Source organism: Leucopleurus acutus, assembly GCF_964270905.1.
Source record: "Leucopleurus acutus genome assembly, chromosome: 3".
Lineage (NCBI taxonomy): Eukaryota > Metazoa > Chordata > Mammalia > Artiodactyla > Delphinidae > Leucopleurus > Leucopleurus acutus.
The window spans coordinates 4651923-4671551 of NC_139145.1; the positions used below are offsets into that span (position 1 = coordinate 4651923).

General features: G+C 53.0%; 1 protein-coding gene across 3 annotated transcripts in view; it reads right to left on the reverse strand.

Moving 5' to 3' along the window:
* RANBP3 (RAN binding protein 3) overlaps positions 1 to 15778 on the reverse strand; it is a 54366-nt gene extending 38588 nt beyond the window's left edge. For all 3 annotated transcript variants that reach the window (XM_082837309.1, XM_082837311.1, XM_082837310.1), the window contains exon 1: positions 15699 to 15778. In XM_082837309.1, the coding sequence (XP_082693435.1) occupies positions 15699 to 15720 (22 nt within the window). In that variant the 5' untranslated portion in view covers positions 15721 to 15778. The remainder of the gene's footprint in view (positions 1 to 15698) is intronic.
* Positions 15779 to 19629: the final 3851 nt, after the last annotated feature.

Sequence of the window (19629 nt, forward strand, 5' to 3'; positions counted from 1 at the left end):
AGTTTCAGCAGGAGGCTGCCTCTGGTGCAAAGGTCCTGCCCAGCACCTCCTGGACCACACGGCAGTGTCCGGGCGCAAGCTGGGAGCGGTCCCATCTGCTGGAGGAACCCTCCTGCACGGCAACGGGGCATGTCGCACGGCTGCGGGCAGAGGCCAGCGAGAGGGGGGCATGGGGCTCTGAGCTTGGAAAGCAGACCTACCCTCATCACCTCCACTGCTGTAGTTCAGACCTCCCTTCTTTCTCCGCCTCTACCCTCACCCCCTGAAGTGAGGCCTCCACAGAGCAGCCAGAACCACTGGTGTGAAACTCACACTTTCAACTCAGCAACATCCTCCCAGACTAGGGTCGAAGGCCATTCAAAAAGGGCACCCCGCACCAACCATGACTGTGGCACTGAAGAGCCCCCAGCATGTCCCACACTTCTGGACTTCTGCCTGGCTTAGTCCCTCTGCCTCCAAGACATTCTCATCTTCTCTTCCATGGCAGACACACATTCAGGTAGAGACACCACCTCCTCTAGGATGCTCCCAGTTTGAACTGGGCTCCTGAAGCCTGCTCTGGCTTATATCCTGCATGGGTTACACCAAGGGTACCTGTCAGGGATGCTGAGAGATCACAGACACAGCATCTGAAACAGCTCTGCACGCAGCCTGTCACCTGGTGTGTGCAGTGTAAGAACCGTCCAGTAAATGTTTGAACTAAACCCCTTCTGTACTTCTTCACATGGGTAGCACCAGCTGCTATGAGATCACATAAATATTTATGAAGCCCTTGTTCTGTGCAAGGCATCACGGGAAAAATGTGGAAAATGCGGAACGGGAAGCCGGGGGCAGAAAACTTCAGGGTAAAACGTCTGATGAAAAGGGAAGGGGTGTGTCTGTTTACTTGGCCGTGTGTGTGTGTGTGTGTGTGTGTGTGTGTGTGTGTGTGTGTGTGCGCGCGCGCGCGCACATGCTATGTGCTTATTTGCTCCCCTGGCAGTATCCTCTCCTGGACCTTAAGCTCCGTAAGAGTGGGGCCTCTGTTGTGTTCGCCTCTGTATCTTCAGAGCCAAACACAGTCTCACACATAACACGTGCTCAACAAGCAGTTAGAGAGCAAGCGGAACGCCGTGGGCCACACGGGCTGGGGCCAGGGAGGCCTGGGCCCTGGCAGCCCACCTCGCGGGCCACAGGGACCCCTGCGGAGGGCAGGTTTGGGGGACAGAACTTTGGTCAGTTCTCTACCAAAGACACAAAGCATCAGAGCCACGCGTGTTTCATTTCTGCTCATCCGCTTTTAGGGCCCAAAGTCCGTAAACTGCAAGCTAGTCCCGACTCCACGGCAGCAACACACGCGTGCCCCCTTCCAGGCAGACTGTCTTTAACTGTCCCACATCACCACTGCTTCTGGTTGTCACCGAAAAAGCAGCGTCATCCAGCCAACTGAAACCCAAGTTTGGGGAACGAACAGGGGACAAAAGCAACGAGGCTCCTTGGACCTGCCTGAAGCCCCAGTCCAGCTTTTCTTTCACAAGTGAAGGGAAAACCACCACCAGAGATTTGTAGAGAGACCTAGGCCACTGCAAAGACCTAAAATATTAAAATGTTAACCAAATACACGTTATTTGATCCAGATTCTGTCCACCAGGTGTTTTTTTCTTTGTTTTTTGGTTCTGTGAAGTGCTCCCTGGGACTTCCCTGGTGATCCAGTGGTTAAGAATCTGCCTTCCAATGCAGGGGACACGGGTTCGATCCCTGGTCGGGGAACTAAGATCCCACAAGCTGTGGAGCAACTAAGCCCGCGCGCCAAGTAGGGAGAAGCCTGCGCACCACAGCAAACAGTCCGCATGCCACAACTAAGACCTGACGCAGCCAAATAAATAAACTCTCCTTGATCAAATTAGTCTGTAAAAAAACAGCCCACCTGGAGCGTTGAATAGACTCATCAACATAAGAAGGGTTAAGAAAACCAACAGTAAAGAAAGCCGTTTTGGGGCTTCCCTGGTGGCGCAGTGGTTGAGAGTCTGCCTGCTAATGCGGGGGACACGGGTTCGAGCCCTGGTCTGGGAGGATCCCACGTGCCGTGGAGCGGCTGGGCCCGTGAGCCACAACTACTGAGCCTGCGCGTCTGGAGCCTGTGCTCCGCAATAAGAGAGGCCGCGATAGTAAGAGGCCCGCGCACCGCGATGAGGAGTGGCTCCCGCTTGCCACAACTGGAGAAAGCCCGCGCACAGAAACAAAGACCCAACGCAGCCATAAATAAATAAATTAATTAATAAAAAAAAAAAAAGAAAAAAAAAAGAAAGCCGTTTCACCAAATGTTCCCCAAAGTTATCTGACCAGGCAACCCCTTTCCAGGAACACCGTGACGAGGCCTGAGAACTGTGGGTGACTGCGGCCAACATTGCTGTGTGAAGTGGGGTGGGATTCGGAACCCTCAAGTCACCTCAAAGAACAGCCCTGCTCTGGGTGGCGCAGGCACTACCGTCTGGGACACGCTTGGTGAGTCGGCCTCACCTCAGCTTCCCAAGGTGCCGATGCCAAGTCCAAGGTGGCTGCTCTTGGTCTGAACCCCTCCCCCATCCTCCTCCACACGCCCCTCCTCAGCTCCTGTGCCCCAGATGGCTCCCTGCCTGAGCCCAACCATGATCCCAGCTCCCAGCAAGGGAAAACCCCTGCTTCCCCGATCCCCCAGGTGGCAGTGGGTGGTGGCGAGGAGGCCGGGGACAGACCTGGACAGGCTGAAAGGAGTAGCCTCTGGTGACACCCCTTGGTGACATCCCGGCCCACAGCACGGGCTCTCCCTCCTGTCCCCTGCCATCCTCCACCCAACTGTCTGCTTTGGATGTAAACCTTGGGGCAGCTCAGCTATGATCCCCAAGGACCAGGACTGGGTTCCGGACCTGGTCTTCACAGTCCTGGTGATAAGCACAGACAGGTAAGCCCAGGTGTGGGAAGTCGCAGATCTCTGCTCCTGTGACACCCCTCTGCCAGATGTCTGGGACCCCTCCCTGCTCCCAGGGGCACTGGTGACGTGGCTGTGACTGTCAGGGTGCTCTGCCCACCCAGCTGAGCCGGGAACCACTCCTCCAGCTGCACCTCGCGCTACGTCCATAGAGGCAATCATGACAGTCACTTGTCAACTACAACTTCCAGCGACTCCACACATTTGAGTGCCCACTGTGCACCAGGTACCATGCTGGCTTCCATGGTGTGGTGGTGACATGGAGAGACATGTCCCCTGCCTGCCAGGAGCTGACATCAGACTTAGTTGAACGTTACAACACAGGGGAAGCACAGAAGGCACTCAGACCGCGGAGCTGGGGCACTCAACCCGGTGAGGCTGCAGAGAAGGAGCAGATCAGGGAGGGCTTCTTGAAGGAAATGCCACTTAAGCGGAAGGAGCAGCATTTAGCCAGGTGACCAGGAGCGGGGAGGAATGAGGCAGCACTGGAGGAACTGGAGGAAGGTCAGGGTGGCACCACTGGACTCCCTTAAAGACAGACGGGAAACAACCCAGCCCAGGGGGAGAGGAGCGGAGTGCAATCCCTCACGCCTGCATGGCCCAGCGTAGAAGCTCCTGGCAGGTAAGCACCAATCACACTCAGGCAGTTCCTATCTTGAGCAAAGGAACCAAAGATGGCTCCAAAGAAGTCGGGGGTCCCTAAGGTGCAGGCTGCCTCTTGACCCAAAGGGCCGTAGACCATTCTCCCTGCAGGGAGCGGAGGTCTCTGGGTAACAAAGGGGTTGCCAAGGAGGCAGGCCCTTCTACTAAAGCAGAAACGACTGACCAGGGGCCCTGGGACAAGGGAAAGTCCTCGGATGGCTTGGGTGGGTGGGTGCGTGGGAAGTTCTAAAAGCCCCACCCTGAAGGCATCGCTGTAATCTGTGTACAGTGTCTTTGTCAGGGAGAGGGCCTGTAAACTGCCTCCTCAAATAGTGGGTAAGGAGGGTCCAAAGGAGGAGGAGCGTTTTAAGAAGCCCCACACTTGTCAGAATTAAAACAGTGGGCTTCCTGATACCACCACTACAAGCAGGCCAGGGTACAGCACTCAGGGTTTCATCTGTGTCTTTTCTGCCCAGAGATTGACTGGTGGCAAAACCCTTAAAACAAAATGCCTCCTGTGTCTATTTCAGACCAGCAAGGAAGGGGACGCAGTGGGTACTGCCCTGCAGCCAGTCTAAGGAGGAGGAACTCCTAGGGAGAGGGTGGGTGACGGCAGCTGCCCGGATGTGAGGAAAGGAGGCCAAGTCCCTACTGCAAGCAAGGGAAGGGGAGCAAGGAGCTGGCCTGGACCCCAGAGGTGGTCCCGGGGTAGAAGGGTGTGTGTCCCCACCCTCCAGGGTGACAGAGGTCTTGGGATCCCATCTTTAGACTTCTCCAGCCTCTGCCACGTAGTCACAGCGAGGACATTCCCAGATGGGGTTTCCCAGAACCCTGGGATGGTCTCTCACACAGGCCAGCAGTCATTGATCAGAAAATACTTATGGGCCAGGCACCTAGGTGCTCAGCACTTCATCCGCATCACTGCCCTGAAACTTCACAACCACCTTAGGAGGTAGGTCCTTAGTTTACAGAACAGGAACGGAGACTCAGAGAGGGCGAGCGACTTGTCCAAGGTGGGGCTGGGTCTCCAATCCACGCGGGCCTGACTCTGGTCCCCGATCCCCGCTACTACCCACGCACCGCAAGGGCAAAAGGGAGAAGTCACCGTCCCATTTTGCTTCCTCCCATCTTTCCCTCTCAGGTGGGCCTTGAAGCTAAGAAACTGGGACTCTTCTTTTGAGAAGTAACATCAGGAATAAAGCAGCTGTCAGTAAACATTCTAGACAAACATCTCTGGAAGAGTACAAACGAAACTAAAGGGTGAGCGATGGACTGTGGGGTGGGCCCGAGACTTCCAGCAAGTCTTGCGACCATCTGCTTCAGAGGAGCGTGCAGTTACACCAAGGGCAGACCCTCAGGCTCCTCGAGGAGAGAATGGAGACCCACGCTTAACAGTGAGGCCCGCTACGCCTCTGCAGCTGTCAAACGTGTAACCGTGGGAGACTGTACGTAACACATTCACAACCGAAGGTGAAAACACACACATTCTCTGTGTGTTTTCAGCCCCGCATGCAGGCTTTCCTTCTTCACACTATGCACGGAGGCAAGTACACAGAAGCCACGGGCAGGCCTGTCCCTCGACTAGCTCTGGCACGCCCCCGTGGCTGCCTCCAGCCTCCGTCTCTGAGGATGTCTGCTAAACTAAACAGAAGAAAATATGTAGACCCAGGAAAACACACAGAGAAGGGAATCTGGACTATCTTGGCCTGTTCTGTTTATTCCCCTCCTAAATGATGGATCGAACACCTGCCAGGAAATAACCCCCATCTGGAAAGCCACATAGAATTCTTGTCCAAAGTGTCAGCAAGGTAGTTGTGCAAAATGAGCTTTAATCCTGCGCCGATGTGTCTTAATCTTATCTGTGCAAAAGATATGGAAAGCATCTTGCCAACACAAACAACAGTCTGTTAATACGTGCCAACTGCTTTAATCCTGCGACACTTACTATCTCAAGCCTTCGAGTCCTTTCTTTTCTCAGGAATTATTATAAACAGTCCTGTGCAGCAACATAAAGGTGAATTTGTCACCGATGTGTCAACTCTGTTCGCCAACTAATTCTTTGGTGAAGAGTAGAACTGATCTCAATCATGCTGTTGCTAGGCAATACCTCTCTGATTTCAGTGTACCGCAGGCTCAGCTAGTGGGCAGTGGGTCCCTTCATTCTTTTTTTGGTACTTGAATATATTTTTCCTCAGGCAGCTCTCAACTTGTCTCATGGAAATCATAGGGGGGCCCAGTTTTGGGAGATGACAGTATATCTTTCATCTTATACCCTTCTTTCTGGGATGCTCTTCATCACAAAATTACCATCACCTACTGAAACCCGAGCCACTCTTCAGGGCTCTAACATGACCCTACATTTCTGACAACAGCGGGGGTAATAAGCCACTTGGACGTGCTGAATGGCCCTAACTAGACCCGGAGGCAGGCGCTTTACATACTCCATCTCATTCAATGTCATCACAGCCCTATGGCATAGAAATTATTTATCGTCTCTGATTTGCAAATCACGAAACAAGACTGAGGCCTCGGAGAGACACGTGTCCTGCCCAAGTCACGAAGCTGGTAAACAGCAGAGGTGGGATCAGAACCCTAAGCCTGACTTCCAAGCTGGGTGCCTCACATCCCCCTCGACCCCTCTCAGGCCAAGCCACATCCGCCTTCTTTACTTCTAGAAGCACCAGCCCTGCAGCCCTCTCCGATCCCTCCACCCCTGCCCCACCCACTCAGACTACAAGCTGCTGGGGCAGACCCTGCACTTTGGATACCTCTGTGCCTTAAATCGAGGAAAAACCCCATAAACCTATTAATACATCAAACAAAGTCAGCAACCTCACCTAAAACTACTGAGAAATCGGGGAGCCAGCTTTGACAGCACTTTTCTATTCTGCCGCTAGATGGCGCGACACAAGCACAGCTGAGGTGAAGTATCCATGCAAGCGGCCGGCCGAAGATTCAGGGGAAAGTTCCAGTGAAGACAGCGGAAATCCCCTCACAGGAAGGAGAGCTAAGGACTCCAGAAAATCTGCTGAGGCTGCAGGCCAACTGATGAAGTTTGGGAACGCGGGCGCTGGTTTCTGGGTGTGTTCAGATGGGCCTCAACCACCTGCGGCTGGGACCCTGGGCAAGTTCACACGCTTTCCCCACATACTGCCTGTGTCTGTCAACAGGGATGGTACCTACACCCCAGTCGGTTCGGAAGGACTGAAGGAAATGATGCATATCAAGTGCTGGGGAAGTGGCTGGCATGCAGTCCGAATTCCACGCTGGCGTTACTACTGTTACTAGAATTCCACAGAGACTGCAGATACACTGACGCCGTCTCAAAGCAGGGGTCTTGGACTCCAGGACTGTCTCCAGTCGCCAGGCCCTCAACAATGATAAACACCTCCCGGTCTGGCCCCTTCCAAGAGCTGCCTGGACACGGGGACACCTCACCACAAACAGTCTCTCATAATCCCTTGAGCCCTTCTGAGGCCGAGGAGATCACTGAGGTGAGAGCCGACGGCAGGCCCACTAGCCAAGCCCTGCTCACAGCAACACGACTTCCTGAGAACCCACGATGAGCCAGGTGCGAGGCACCAGGCACTGTAGACAGGAGGAAAGGTGGACGAGGCCGCAGCCATCTAGTGGGAAGAGGAGAGAAAAACAAGCAGCCGGAGGCGTGCGGGGACAATGAGGAAACCCTGGAGGCAGGCGCTAGACGGCCGCTGGAGCAGGGCGGTGGGCAGAAGGGGGCCGCGGCGGGGGGAAGGCCTCTCCCAGGCGCCATCTGAACCTTGGGTGTGAAGGAGCGACCAGGTGAAGGTGGAGTATGCCGGGCAGAGGGAGCCCCAAGAACGAACATCCTAAGGACAGGAAGAACCCGGAGGCCCATGTGACCCCAGAGTTCCCTTAGGTGAGGGCAGGAGGTGAATTTGGGGAGGGGGATCATGGTGAGGAGTCCAAGCAGGGGTGTGATATGATCCGGTTCATTTTTCTGAAAGACCACCCTGGCAGTGGTCCTCATGAATCCTTTCCATTTCTGCGTGTTATGAAGTTTTGTAATATGACGTCGGGGAAGATCACCCTGGGAGTGGTGAGGAGAACAGATCTCAGGGAGGCAGGAGGAGTTGCCAGGGGGCCAGCGAGGAGCCCTCAGGTGCTGTCCAGGTGAGAAGCGGCAGTGACAGGGAGGCTCGGGCAAGTCTTGTGGCCTTGCAGACTGGGCGAGGCGGCTGGAGCCTGACTATTCTGGAGACAGAGCGTGCTGGTGCCTGAGCTGTGGAAGCACGTCTCGCTCACTCAGTGGCCGACGTGGTCAGCAAACACAACCCCCATTTTTCTGACAAGACTCCACAAGCAGGCGGCCCCCTCCAAGTGGCACTGATGATGAGTAACCCAGGCCCTGGACTCTCAGATCCCCGGCGGCCACATCAATGCTGCAAAACATCCTTTCTCCTCTGAGCAAACGGTAGCCTGTTTTCTCACTCTTGCCACCTGAGAAGCCAAACTCTCCAAACTGTTTTCCCCACTCCCGCTCTGCTGTTACAGATGCAACACAGGCGTTAATTCTGGGCTGATGAATTCTCAAAATTCTGTGTGGCAAGCCTGGGGGAGTTTAATTTAGCAAAGGCATTTAAAATGTACTGCAAAAGCAAAGCTTACCTCCTAGACACGTGCATGGAAAAACCACTGTCGTCTCTGTCAGGTTTCAGGAGAATGAGCGCCCAGTGAGTCAAAATGATCCATTGGAAAGGATGAGCTGGGCTCCTAGACTCAGTGGCTGGAGGTGGGCACACTGGGACAGGCCGACTCCTCTTACAGACACAGCCTTGGGCTTCAGCCCCCGTGAAAGGGAATGGCCCAGATGCAGAGCATCTCGGAAGGTCCCCCCCCTGGAACTTGGAACAGTGCTGAAGGTCATGGAAAACACTGTTCCCCCTTAACAGGGACATGAAGTCCATGATGCCTACAGCTGCCAAAAGGCCATAATGGAAAAAAAAGGTTGGGAGGGTGAGCCCTAAGCTCTAGTTGGCAAACAGTTTATTCTTGGACACTTTTATTTTGCCCCCAACTCCACCCCCTGGACACTGGGCAATGTCTGAAAACATTCCTGGGTATCACGATGGGGAGGAGTTCCTAACAGCATCTAGTGGATGGAGGTCAGGGATGCTGATCAGCCTCCTACTGTGCACAGGATGCTCCCCCAACCACAAGTGATCCAACCCCAAATATCAACTGTGCTGAGGATGAGAAAAAGACTGAGTCAGATCCCTAACTCACATTATACACCAAAGTAAATTCTCAGTGGGTCAGACGGCACAAACCAGGGTGATGCCCCAGCATCTGTGAATTACCTCCTCTCTCCCTCCCGGCTCCGTTTGTGTATTTAAATGTGTGCAGCATCCTAGGACTTTAGTAGATCAGATGACTATGTTGCACAGTCTCTTGGCAGGGGGAGGGTCAACAGAATCCCCTAACACAGGGGTACTCAAACAGGTGCGATTTTGCCCCCGAGGGGACATCTGACAACGTCTAGAGACATTTGGGTAGAGGTCAGGGGCACTGCCAAACATCCCACGATACACAGGACAGATCCCACTGGAATGTCTCGATGAAACTTGGCTATAACCCGAAAGGAGCTTTCTCTCTACCTAGGCATCCAATCAGAAGACTAACAGCCAGTAGTAACGGACATAGATCCGCACCTACCAGTGGGCCAATCCCATGCCATATGTTCCTTTCACACAACAATCCTCAGACTTGATTAGCATCGTTCCCATTCTACAGATGCAGGAATTGAGGTCAAACAATTTGCCCAAGCTCCTGGGCAAGTAAGTGGCAGAGACAAGACACAAACCAAGGGCACTTCCGACTGTGCCACAAGCTATCAACCGGAGCCTGCCAGTCAGTTCCGGTCTAAAATTCCTTTGAGGCTTGAGACAGGGGAGAAACCCACATGGATCTCCTTACAGGCCCCACTCAGGCCAAGCATCTGTCTAAGAGGTGCTACGACAGGGCTGAAACCCAAATGGCAGCCAAGGTCAGGCAGGCACTGGAAAAGGGGGAAGCGGGCCAGGTCCCAAGCAAGTCGGTGGAGACCGCGGTGTCTAGGAAGGCACAGTCTACCTCAAGGTGGCAGCTGCTCCTTAGTCCTGGCAAATCATTACTGTGCAGGAACGCAGGCTGAGGCTGGCTGCTGTTTTTCAAGAGAAATCAGAAACCTGGATTATTCTTTCCCCTGAAATCTCGGAATTCTTAAGTATTGCCTCCTAATTAAAAGCAAACAAAGACAAACCTAAATGAGCCAAATTATATATGTCTGCTTGCCCCCAAAGCAAGGTTACAACTTCTGCCTGTGGTTTTTGACTCTGGCTCCATGTCGTAAAACATCTGTGGGGTCCTAGACACCGCAGACCTCCTGCAACAAATCTCCAATGGTGCAGCCAAAGCATCCGTTTTAATTCTCCTCCACAACCTCCTTAAATAAGCGTGAAGCACGGTCAGGGTTAATATTCACAGCAAGTGCTACGCAATAGCACCAAGTGCCAAGACAACCAAGGATGAAGTGGAGTACAGGGACTTTACTCTGAGACTCTGTGCTGTATAGTTTTCTACCAAGCAGTGCACAGCCACACCGAACACGGCTCGTGGAACCACAGGAAGGTTACTGCACGAGGTGGCAAAAACAAACCCCCTTCAAACAAAACAGAGAACCCCTGCTGCTTGCTGCCAGCACTACCACCAGATCCTGAATAGACAACGAAGCAAACCCATCTGCCTCCTGATGGTTTCAAAGTACCATGGAGAGCTACCAAGGCTCGGCCAGGTCAATACCAGCTGCCTTTCCCAGGTAGTTTCCATTACATGAGAAAGGCCCTTTTCAAGTCCCCCAGATGCATCCCATTGCTCCCCAAATGGCCCCCATTTCCCACTCTACCCCAGCCTATTCTCTGGGCCTGAACTCACTTACTAGGCAGGAATTCGACTGGTACCTAAAATGCCCCCTTGGCTGGCCCCAAACACAGTCCCCGCTCCCAAGGCCATTCTAAGCTTCCTGGCTCTGACCCTAGGAACTTCCTGTCGCCTCCTCTCTCTCCAGCTCTTTCAGCGTACAAGCACACAGCAGATCCCGACCGGCCCTCACACCCCATGATGCCCGCAGGCAACGGGACTGCTGGGGTGAGTCCATTTTCCAGTTAACTGGGAGGCAGGCTGCGGACGTGGTGGAGAAGTTTTAAACTTGCGGAACTGCAAGCTTTTCTGTCTATACACAGGATCCCTGTCAAAACTTAAATTTTCTTCCAAGTACATAAAGACTTTAGCATGGCACCCTCAGCTACCGCCAGGCCCCATGTGCCCCGGGTGTGAGAGGCATGCAAGAGTTGACCTCAGGACAAACCCCAGGGTTAATGTTTGTCATAACTTCATGAAAACTTTGAAAAATTGCTTCTCACTTCTCCTAAGAATTAAGTTTAGGGCAGGGGAAGGGGGTGGTGAGAATCAAGTGAACTGAGGATTCCAACTGTTTTGAGTTCTAGCTCATCAATAAAAACTCAGCTGCATCCCATCCTCTCTGGGGTTAGGTTTTAAATCAAAAAGTAAGGTGAGAACTGATGAAAGCCAAACCACCCTTGAAAATCTCTGGACTAATACTTGGTCTGGCCAGATCAGGGGTTCTCAATGGGGGGCAACTGTGTGTGGGAGGCTCCCCCCACCAGGGGACACTGAGCAATGTCTGGACACTTCCGGTTGACATGACTGGGGGAGGGTGCTATTGGCATCTAGTGGGTCGAGACCAGGGAAGCTGATCAACATCCTACAATGCCCAGCACAGCCCCACAACAGAGAATTAATCTGGCCCCAAATGCTTAGAGTGGCGAGGCTGAGAGCCCCTGCCTAGATGATCACACAATCAAAGTCAAGACAGAACCTAAGAGGACGGACAGCCCAGCTCTGGCTGCCTCTCATCCTGGGCTCACCCCAGGGGGTGGATTTAGTGGGGGTGGATTCACCTGCACTGTTCAGACTCACTTCTTGCCCTCTCTTGCTTCGCTTTGAGCACTTCAGCTAAATGTGTCTGTAACATAAGTCCACCACAGTAAAAATAGCTACTATTTACTGTTTATTACCGGGCTGAGATAGGCGCTAAAGAATTTATACGCGTTAATTCAGCCAAGGGTCACAGCAACCATGGGATAGATAAGATCATTGTTATCCTCATTTTGTTGGTGAGAAAACTGAGGCTCAAAGGAGTTAAGAATTTGGCCAAAGTCACTCAGAGAGTACAAGGCAGAGTAAAAACACAAACCCGGCTCTAATGCAAAGCCTGTGCCCAACCATCACTTTATATGGAGGGTGTGTGCCTCAACTGAGGGTGATTCTCCCCACCTCCTGCCCTGGGACACTACACAATGTCTGAAGACATTTTTGGTTGTCACGACCCCTGGGGTAGGGGTGCAGGGGAGGGTGTGTGCTACTGGGATCTTACGTGTAGTCAGCGATGCTGCTATGATGCTCAACATCCTACAGAGCAGAGGACAGGCCCTCAACAGAGAATCACCAGGTCCAAAATGTCGATAGGGCCAAAGTCGAGAACCCTGTTTTATATGGTCTCTTGGGTTTCCACCCTGCGTGTCCGCAGGCTGGAAAGGCGTCATGTGCACGTGGTATCTTTTTTTTTTTTTTCGGTACGTGGGCCTCTCACTGTTGTGGCCTCTCCCGTTGCGGAGCACAGGCTCCGGACGCGCAGGCTCAGCAGCCATGGCTCACGGGCCCAGCCGCTCCGCGGCATGTGGGATCCTCCCGGACCGGGGCACGAACCCCCATGTCCCCTGCATCGGCAGGCGGACTCTCAACCACTGCGCCACCAGGGAAGCCCTGCACATGGTATCTTTTAAGGCTGGGATCTAGAATCCAAGATCTCCTATAGCTCAAATACACTTTGCTCACCCTCTTCTCAGTCTCTTTACCTTTACCAGGGACCAAACGCTGCCTTCAAAACCCGATGCCGGTCTACAAGGCAGAATAACTCCAGAGACAGGATGATTAACGACTTTGGGATGTATCAGTAGCGAAATGCCAAGCAGAAGAGAATATCCCAGGACACAAGTGTACAACACTCACACACTCCTAGGAGAGAAACATTCCAGTTGGACCTTAATAGTCATGGACTACAGGACTACCAACAAAGGGCCGTGGGAGTTGCTGTCACAGCTGAGATCACCATGGTAAGGAGGGCCAACAAGATGCCGTACTGGATACACAACTGGAAGTGTTTCTTTCCACACAAGCACAGCACTCCTAACCTGTACTACTCAAGCCAGGGCTTCTCAACCCTAGCTGCACGTTGGGATCGCCCGTGCTGTTTTCTGTCTCTATAGATGCCCAGGTGTGAGGACGGATATGATTAGGATCCCAGTTTGGAAAGGCAGAAGCCGAGAGGGCGTCTGAGATTAAACAAGTAGGAAAGCACACGTATGGTGCAGTCCCTAAAGCTTCAAAATGCATAGGCAAGGAAGTCCCAGTTCACATAGTGGATAAGAAATTAAAGATCCTAGCAGGCTGCACAAGCCCAAACCAGAAATGGAGTGGAGAAACACATGACACCCAATTAAAGGGCGGCAGAGATATGAGAGGCATAAAAGACCACTAAGATTTGATTTTTTTTGGAGACAGCTAGGCCAGAACTAGTGTCAGAGGCAAAGTACTAGGTGAGTGTGGCATTTACTAGGCAAAAACTTTAAGTACTACAAAACAGTCCGTCTTCTCCATCTTACACTTAACCTGTTCAACTACGCAATTTACAATCGACAGCTCATGTGTCAGCGCATATGCTAGAAATGGTGTCCCTGGAAAACAGGAATCCATAATTTTCCCTTTGTGCTCAAAGGTACACCTCACCACGAAGGTCCTGACTGATGAATTCACTCATTCCTTCAACAAACATTTCTTGGACACCTACTCTGCACCAGGCACTATCCTAATTGGGGTGGGGGATCCATCAGTGGCAGACAAAAATCCTCACCCTCATGGAGCCTGCGTTCTAGAAGCAAACAAGTAGACCTAGCACACCGGTTGGTGATAAGTGCCGTGGGGCAACATGAAGCGGGGCAGAGGGGATAGGGAACGCGGATACGATTTGAAATAGGTGGCCAGAGAAGTTCTCAACGATAAGGGAACGTGTGAGTAAAAACCTACAGGAGGGGCAGAAGCGAGCGTGGGGACATGTGCAGGAAGGCTGACTCAGGCAGAGGAACCAGCGGGTCCAAAGGCATACAGGAGACAGGATGTGGACCATGCAAGGGACGCGGAGACAGCCAGAGTGGATAAAGCAGGGCCCGTCGGGGACAGAGTGGCGGGAGAGGAGGACAGGGAGGTCTCAGGGGCTATCTGCCTTTGGGGTTGGCAAACTGTCAGCTGGCTGAAGGTGGAAGGGAGGCCCAGGCAGCGGCAGCGGTGGTGGTGAGAGGTGGTCACCCCCGGAAAGATTTTTAAGGTAGAACTGACAAGATGTGCTGTGGCATGGGAGAGAAAGAGGAGTCAAGGGCGACGTCAAGGTGTTTGGCCTGAGCCATTCAAAGGATGGACTTGCCATTTACTACAAGTGGAGAAGGACGGTGGGCTGGGCGGGTTTGGGGGAGAAAGACAGGGATTTTGTGTGATGTGGCTATTGGACATCCAAGTGGAGATGTCGAACGCGACGTCGCATAGGAGTCTTGAATTCAAGAAAATGAATGAGCCCAGTACACAAATACACAGAGTGCGTCATACTGACTCCCATTTATCCAGTCCCCGTTCTGCCTGCAAATGCATCTTGTGAATGGAATGCCTCAACCCTCCACTGGCTCCTTTGTCTTATCAAAGACTTGCAGCCTGCGTGGCGGGAGGGGGTGGTGATCAAGACCACCTTGATCCACATCCCTGCTCCTCACTAGCTGTGTGACCTGCCTTGGACAAGTACCTTAACCACTCTAACTCAGCTTCCTCATGGAGAACAGGAGCCGACGGTACCTTCCTCCGGGAGTTTTTGTGAGGAGCGAGGGTTACTCCAGATCACACGCGCCCAAGACTTTGAACAGTACCTGGTAGCACTCCAAATGCTCCACCAGGGTGAGCACTTATTATTGTCATTCGTGCACTCGTGCAGCTCAGTACAAACCTCAGGCCAGCAGGGAGCAGGGTATGGGGGGAAATCAGGGCCAGGCAGGTAGATGGCCTGCCTGTAGCTGTGCACCTAGACACGGAGGGAGCTAAAAATAGGCCTCAGAAGGTCTTGAAGCTACTAGCGATCTCAACGCCACGGCTGATTTCATCAGACAGCGGCTGATGCGGCGCTTTCCCTGGGCCATTCGGAACTGTAACCTTGTCAAAATCGCTCAGCCAGGATGTAAGCGCTCCGCACAGGAGGCGATCGCACAGTCTCTGTCTCTCCCTCTGGAAGTGCAACCAACAAAAAGGGCCGAAAAGCCGCCAGGGCTTTCAGTGGCTCACACCCTGCGGCTGGACCTAAATGAGCGGAGACGCGGCGCGACTCTCGGGTCGCCAGGAAGGATCCGAGGGAACTGGCGGGAACTGGGGGGCTGAATTGGGGGTGGGCGTGAAAACAAACAAGACGTTCTCCATCCTCGGCGTGGGGCAGGCCCGCGGAGGATGAGAAGCCCACAGACCGGGGGGTGGGCCGGCTCGGCAGCCAGGCAGGGGAAGGGGGAAAGCCGGGGTCCCCGAGAACGAGGGGGCGGGGAGGGAGCGTGGCGCGCTGGGCCCGCGACCAGGCCCGGAGATCCATTTACATCCGAGGCCGAGGCGTTGAGGCCGCGCTCCCGCCCCCTTCGGCCCCCGGCCTGGCCTGCGAGGCGGAAGGGCCTCAGGGCCGCGGCCCCCGCCGTCTCCAGAGCCGTCTGGCCAGACGGTGGCAGGGCCGGGGCTACCGGGAGTGATGGGCCGGGCCGGTGAGCCCGGCCTGAGGGGACGCAATGGGGGACGGCTGAGGGACCCACTGGGCCGCTCTCCCGGAGCAGACAGGCCCCCCGCACCCCGGGGTGCTCAGCCCTCGGGCCTGTGGCCCCCAGGCCTCCCGCCGCCCGTTCCCTAGCCGCCGGCTGGCCCCCAACGGCGCCTCCCCTACCTTCGTTCGCCAGGTCCGCCATTTTACTTCCTTAAGCCCTCCCACAAGGCCCCGCGCCGGCCCGGGCTCGTCTGCCTTCTGCCAGAAACTCCCGCGCGTGCGCACTTGCCAAGTCGACTCCGAGCAAAGCGGGCAGTTAGCGGCTGCGCGCGGAGCCCAGCGCGGTGAAGCTCTCGGGATCCGGGTCCGAGCCGGGCCAAGCTCGGAGCACGCGCCTGCGCATTAACCACCCCCGCCTCCTTTTCCCGCCGACCGAGGGGGCGTGGGCAGGGCAGGGCGCACGCGTAGTGGGCCTCGCGCGCGCCGCGAGTAATGTGGGAATCTGCGTTCCCTGCGGCTGCGCGCCCGGAGTGGGTCTTCATGCTGCTGCTTTCCGCTTGTTTTTCGGCCTCGCACCCTCGGTGGGAGCTTGAACCGTGGAGGGCGCCGCGACCGACGCCTTCTCCTAGGTAGATCCCTGGGTCGGGGCGGGGGGCGGGGCTTTCCACGTGCGCAGTCCCGAGGCCCGGAGGGAGGCCTGTAAGGGGTCGTGGGGCGCCTTGTGTCACCCCAGGCCTCACTTTCCCCTTCTAAGGGACCAGTACTTTAGGCAAACTTTCTGAGGCCACGTGGAGAGGTGGGGGATGGTTGGGGGGAGTAGAGGTCAGAGGTTGAGGATCACTGGCCAAAGGGAAGGTTCATGGCGGGGCGGGGCACAGGTGTTGATCCGGGACTTGACCTCACAGAGCCATCAGAATGGGAGATCCAGGACGACCGGCCCCTGAGGCCCCGTACTGAACAGCGCCTGGCACCGAGCCTCACCGAGTGTCTTCACCGATCACGTGGGCTGATGACCGCTCCCTCCCCCCACCCCCCAGGACTGAGGGGAGAATATTGGACGCCCTGGGCTCATTCGCGACTCACCTGCTACGCAGCATCCCGCGGGCTCTGCCTCATCTCCTAAATAGAGCCCAGATCCGCCCGTTCTCCCCAGCAGGGCTCTCTCTCCCTACTCCAGGCCAGACCATTCTCATCTCTCTCCTGGAAAACCCGATAGCATCTTTCTCTCAATGCTCTCTTTCCTTTCATTCTTATGAAATAAGCATCACACAGAGGAATCTTTCAAAAATGTGAATTAGATCAAGGGCACATCTTTTCTCAGTGCTTCCAAAGGGCTTTCTACTGAACTTGGAATAAATTCGAAACTTCTTGTTCAGGCTTACAAAGCCCCCCTGTTTTTTGCTGCCATGCTTCCCCTTGCTCGTTGCAGTTCAGCCATATGGGTCTTTCTGTGTCCTTGGAGCTCACCAAACCCCTTCCAGCCTCAGGATCTTTGCACTGGCTGATCCCTCTGCTTGGGACTTTGTGTCCCTTTTTTTTCCTGTTTGAGTCCCAGCTTCACTCCTGCTCCAGGATGATCTGGAGGAGGAGGTCCTATAGCCTGTGGGCCACATTTTTAATTATTGGGAGAAAACCAAAAGGAGAAGAATTGCTCATGACATGTGAAAATTGGATGGAATTTAAATTTCAGTGTCCATAAATGTAGATGTATTTGAAAACAGCCATACTTAGTCATTGACATATGTCTACGGCTGCTTTTGACCTGCAGAAGCAGAGCTGAGCCCTTTTAACGGACTGTCGGGCCAACAAACTTAAAATATTTACTCTTTGCGGCCTTATAGAAGTTTGCCAACCTCTAATCTAGGACACGTGTATTTACATGGTTGTTCTATACATTTCTGTACCACCAGTGGGGTGTGGCGAATGTGTAACAACAGCTGCTTCTCCGGGGGGAGAACGTGTGTTCCTATCTGTGTTTATATGTGTGCCTGTGTGTGTATAGTTTATTGTAGATTTCACTATTTTCCCATCACTTTAAGTCTTGAAGACAATAAAACAATAAATTGGACCCTGGCTTGCAGTGCTGGTTTTCTTGGTATAAGTATACTTCAACTATGGCTGACTTCAAGCTACCAATGTGAATGTCACTAACCAGAGTTGAGCAGAGGTGTGCAGTAGCACACTAGATTTTTTCTTCTAGAGCCTGCTGCTTTCTTGCTGCAGCCCCCAAAACAGCATCAGCATCACCTGGAAATCTGTTGAAAATACAGACTCCCAGGCCCCAACCCAGACCTGAATCAGAATCTGCATTTTAGCAAGATACCCAATAGACACCTGATTTCGCTATCCTGGATTGTGCCTCCGGGCTGAAGGCACAGGCCACAGAGCTTGGTTAGAAATTCTTTTTTTTTTTTTTAAACTCGTGGCTCGCGGGCTCTGGAGCACAGGCTCAGTAGTTGTTGACGCTCGGGCTTAGTCGCTCTGTGGCATGTGGGCTCTTCCCCAAGCAGGGCTCGAACCTGTGTCCCCTGCATTGTCAGGGGGATTCCCAACCACTGCGCCACCAGGGAAGTCCTAGAAATTCTTAAGGAATAGCTAGAATGTCACTGTTGGTCACCTGCAGCGTGTAGACTTAGGTTTGCTCATTTCTAGCTTATTGGTATCACTCTATTCAGTACATTTCGTTATCTGTAACTTCTCTTGAGTAAGTGTTATTAGTTTAAGTTTACATTAAATAGGTACTGTAGATCACCATTTCAAGTATAAAACCACTAAGCCACGAATAGGAGATAACTGTTTATCACGAATAGGAGATAAACATGAAAACAAAACAATGTTTTTAAATTCTGGGTAGATAACTATTGCCTGCCAAGGTGCTGTGCCCCAAGCCTGCTTTTTTTTGTTTTTTTCATGTAAATAGAGATTAGCAAAGTATTGGAGGCATATTAAAGGCACATTATCACTCAACTGAAAACTCGATGAGGAGTGAGAGAATTGAAAATGGGGTAACTCTAATCCACGAGATTCCTTGTCATTTAATGCCCTGTCCGCATGTCTCCGAAAGTCATTTCATATACCACATCCATCCCACACTTTGGGAAACTCCCAGCAACATGTCACCGCTTGCTAAATATAATCCACTTGTGGTTTTTTAAGGGACGTGGAGGGATGCTAAACCCATCAGCCTGACGAGGCGACTCAATTTCCCTTGGTTTCACGATTCTTCTCCCAGTGCCGAGGCTGCCAACATCGTGGCCCTTAGTTCCTTTGCTTTCTTTATCTGGTCTCCTCTTACACATTAATTGAGTCAACGTTTTTGTTTTTGTTTTTGTTTGGCTGCGCTGGGTCTTCGTTGCTGTGTGCGGGCTTCTCATTGTGGTGGCTTCTCTTGTTGCAGCACATGGGCTCAGTAGTTGCGGCACGCGGGCCCTAGAGTGCGCGGGCTTCAGTAGTTGCGGTGTGCGGGCTTAGTGGAATCTTCCCAGACCAGGGATTGAACCCGTGTCCCCCGCATTGGCAGGCGGATTCTTGACCACTGTGCCACCAGGGAAGTCCTCAACATTTACTTATTAAACAAATATTTGTTGATTACCTACTGTGGTGGTTTTAAAACGGCCCCAAATTCTTTGACCCTCTTCCCATCAAGAGGTGAGGTCTCAAATGCCACCTGATATCACTTATATGTGGAATCTAAAACATGACACAAATGAACTTATCTACGAAGCAGAAACAGACTCACAGACATAAGAGAACAGACTTCTGGTTGCCAAAGGGGAGGGGAGGCGGGGGAGGGATGGATTGGGAGTTTGGGATTAGCAGATGCAAACTATTAAGTATAGGATGGATTAAACAACAAGGTCCTACTGGGAACTATATTTAGTATCCTGTGATAAACCACAATGGAAAAGAATATGAAAATGAATGTATATATATATATGTATATAACTGAATCACTTTGCTGTACGGCAGAAATTAACAACATTGTTTATCAACTATACTTCAATTAAAAGAAAAGAGGTGAGGGCTCTGTTTCCCTTGAATGGGAGTGGCTGGTTACTGGTCCATCAGTAGAGTCCGTGGAAATGATAGCATGTGACTTACGAGGCTGGGT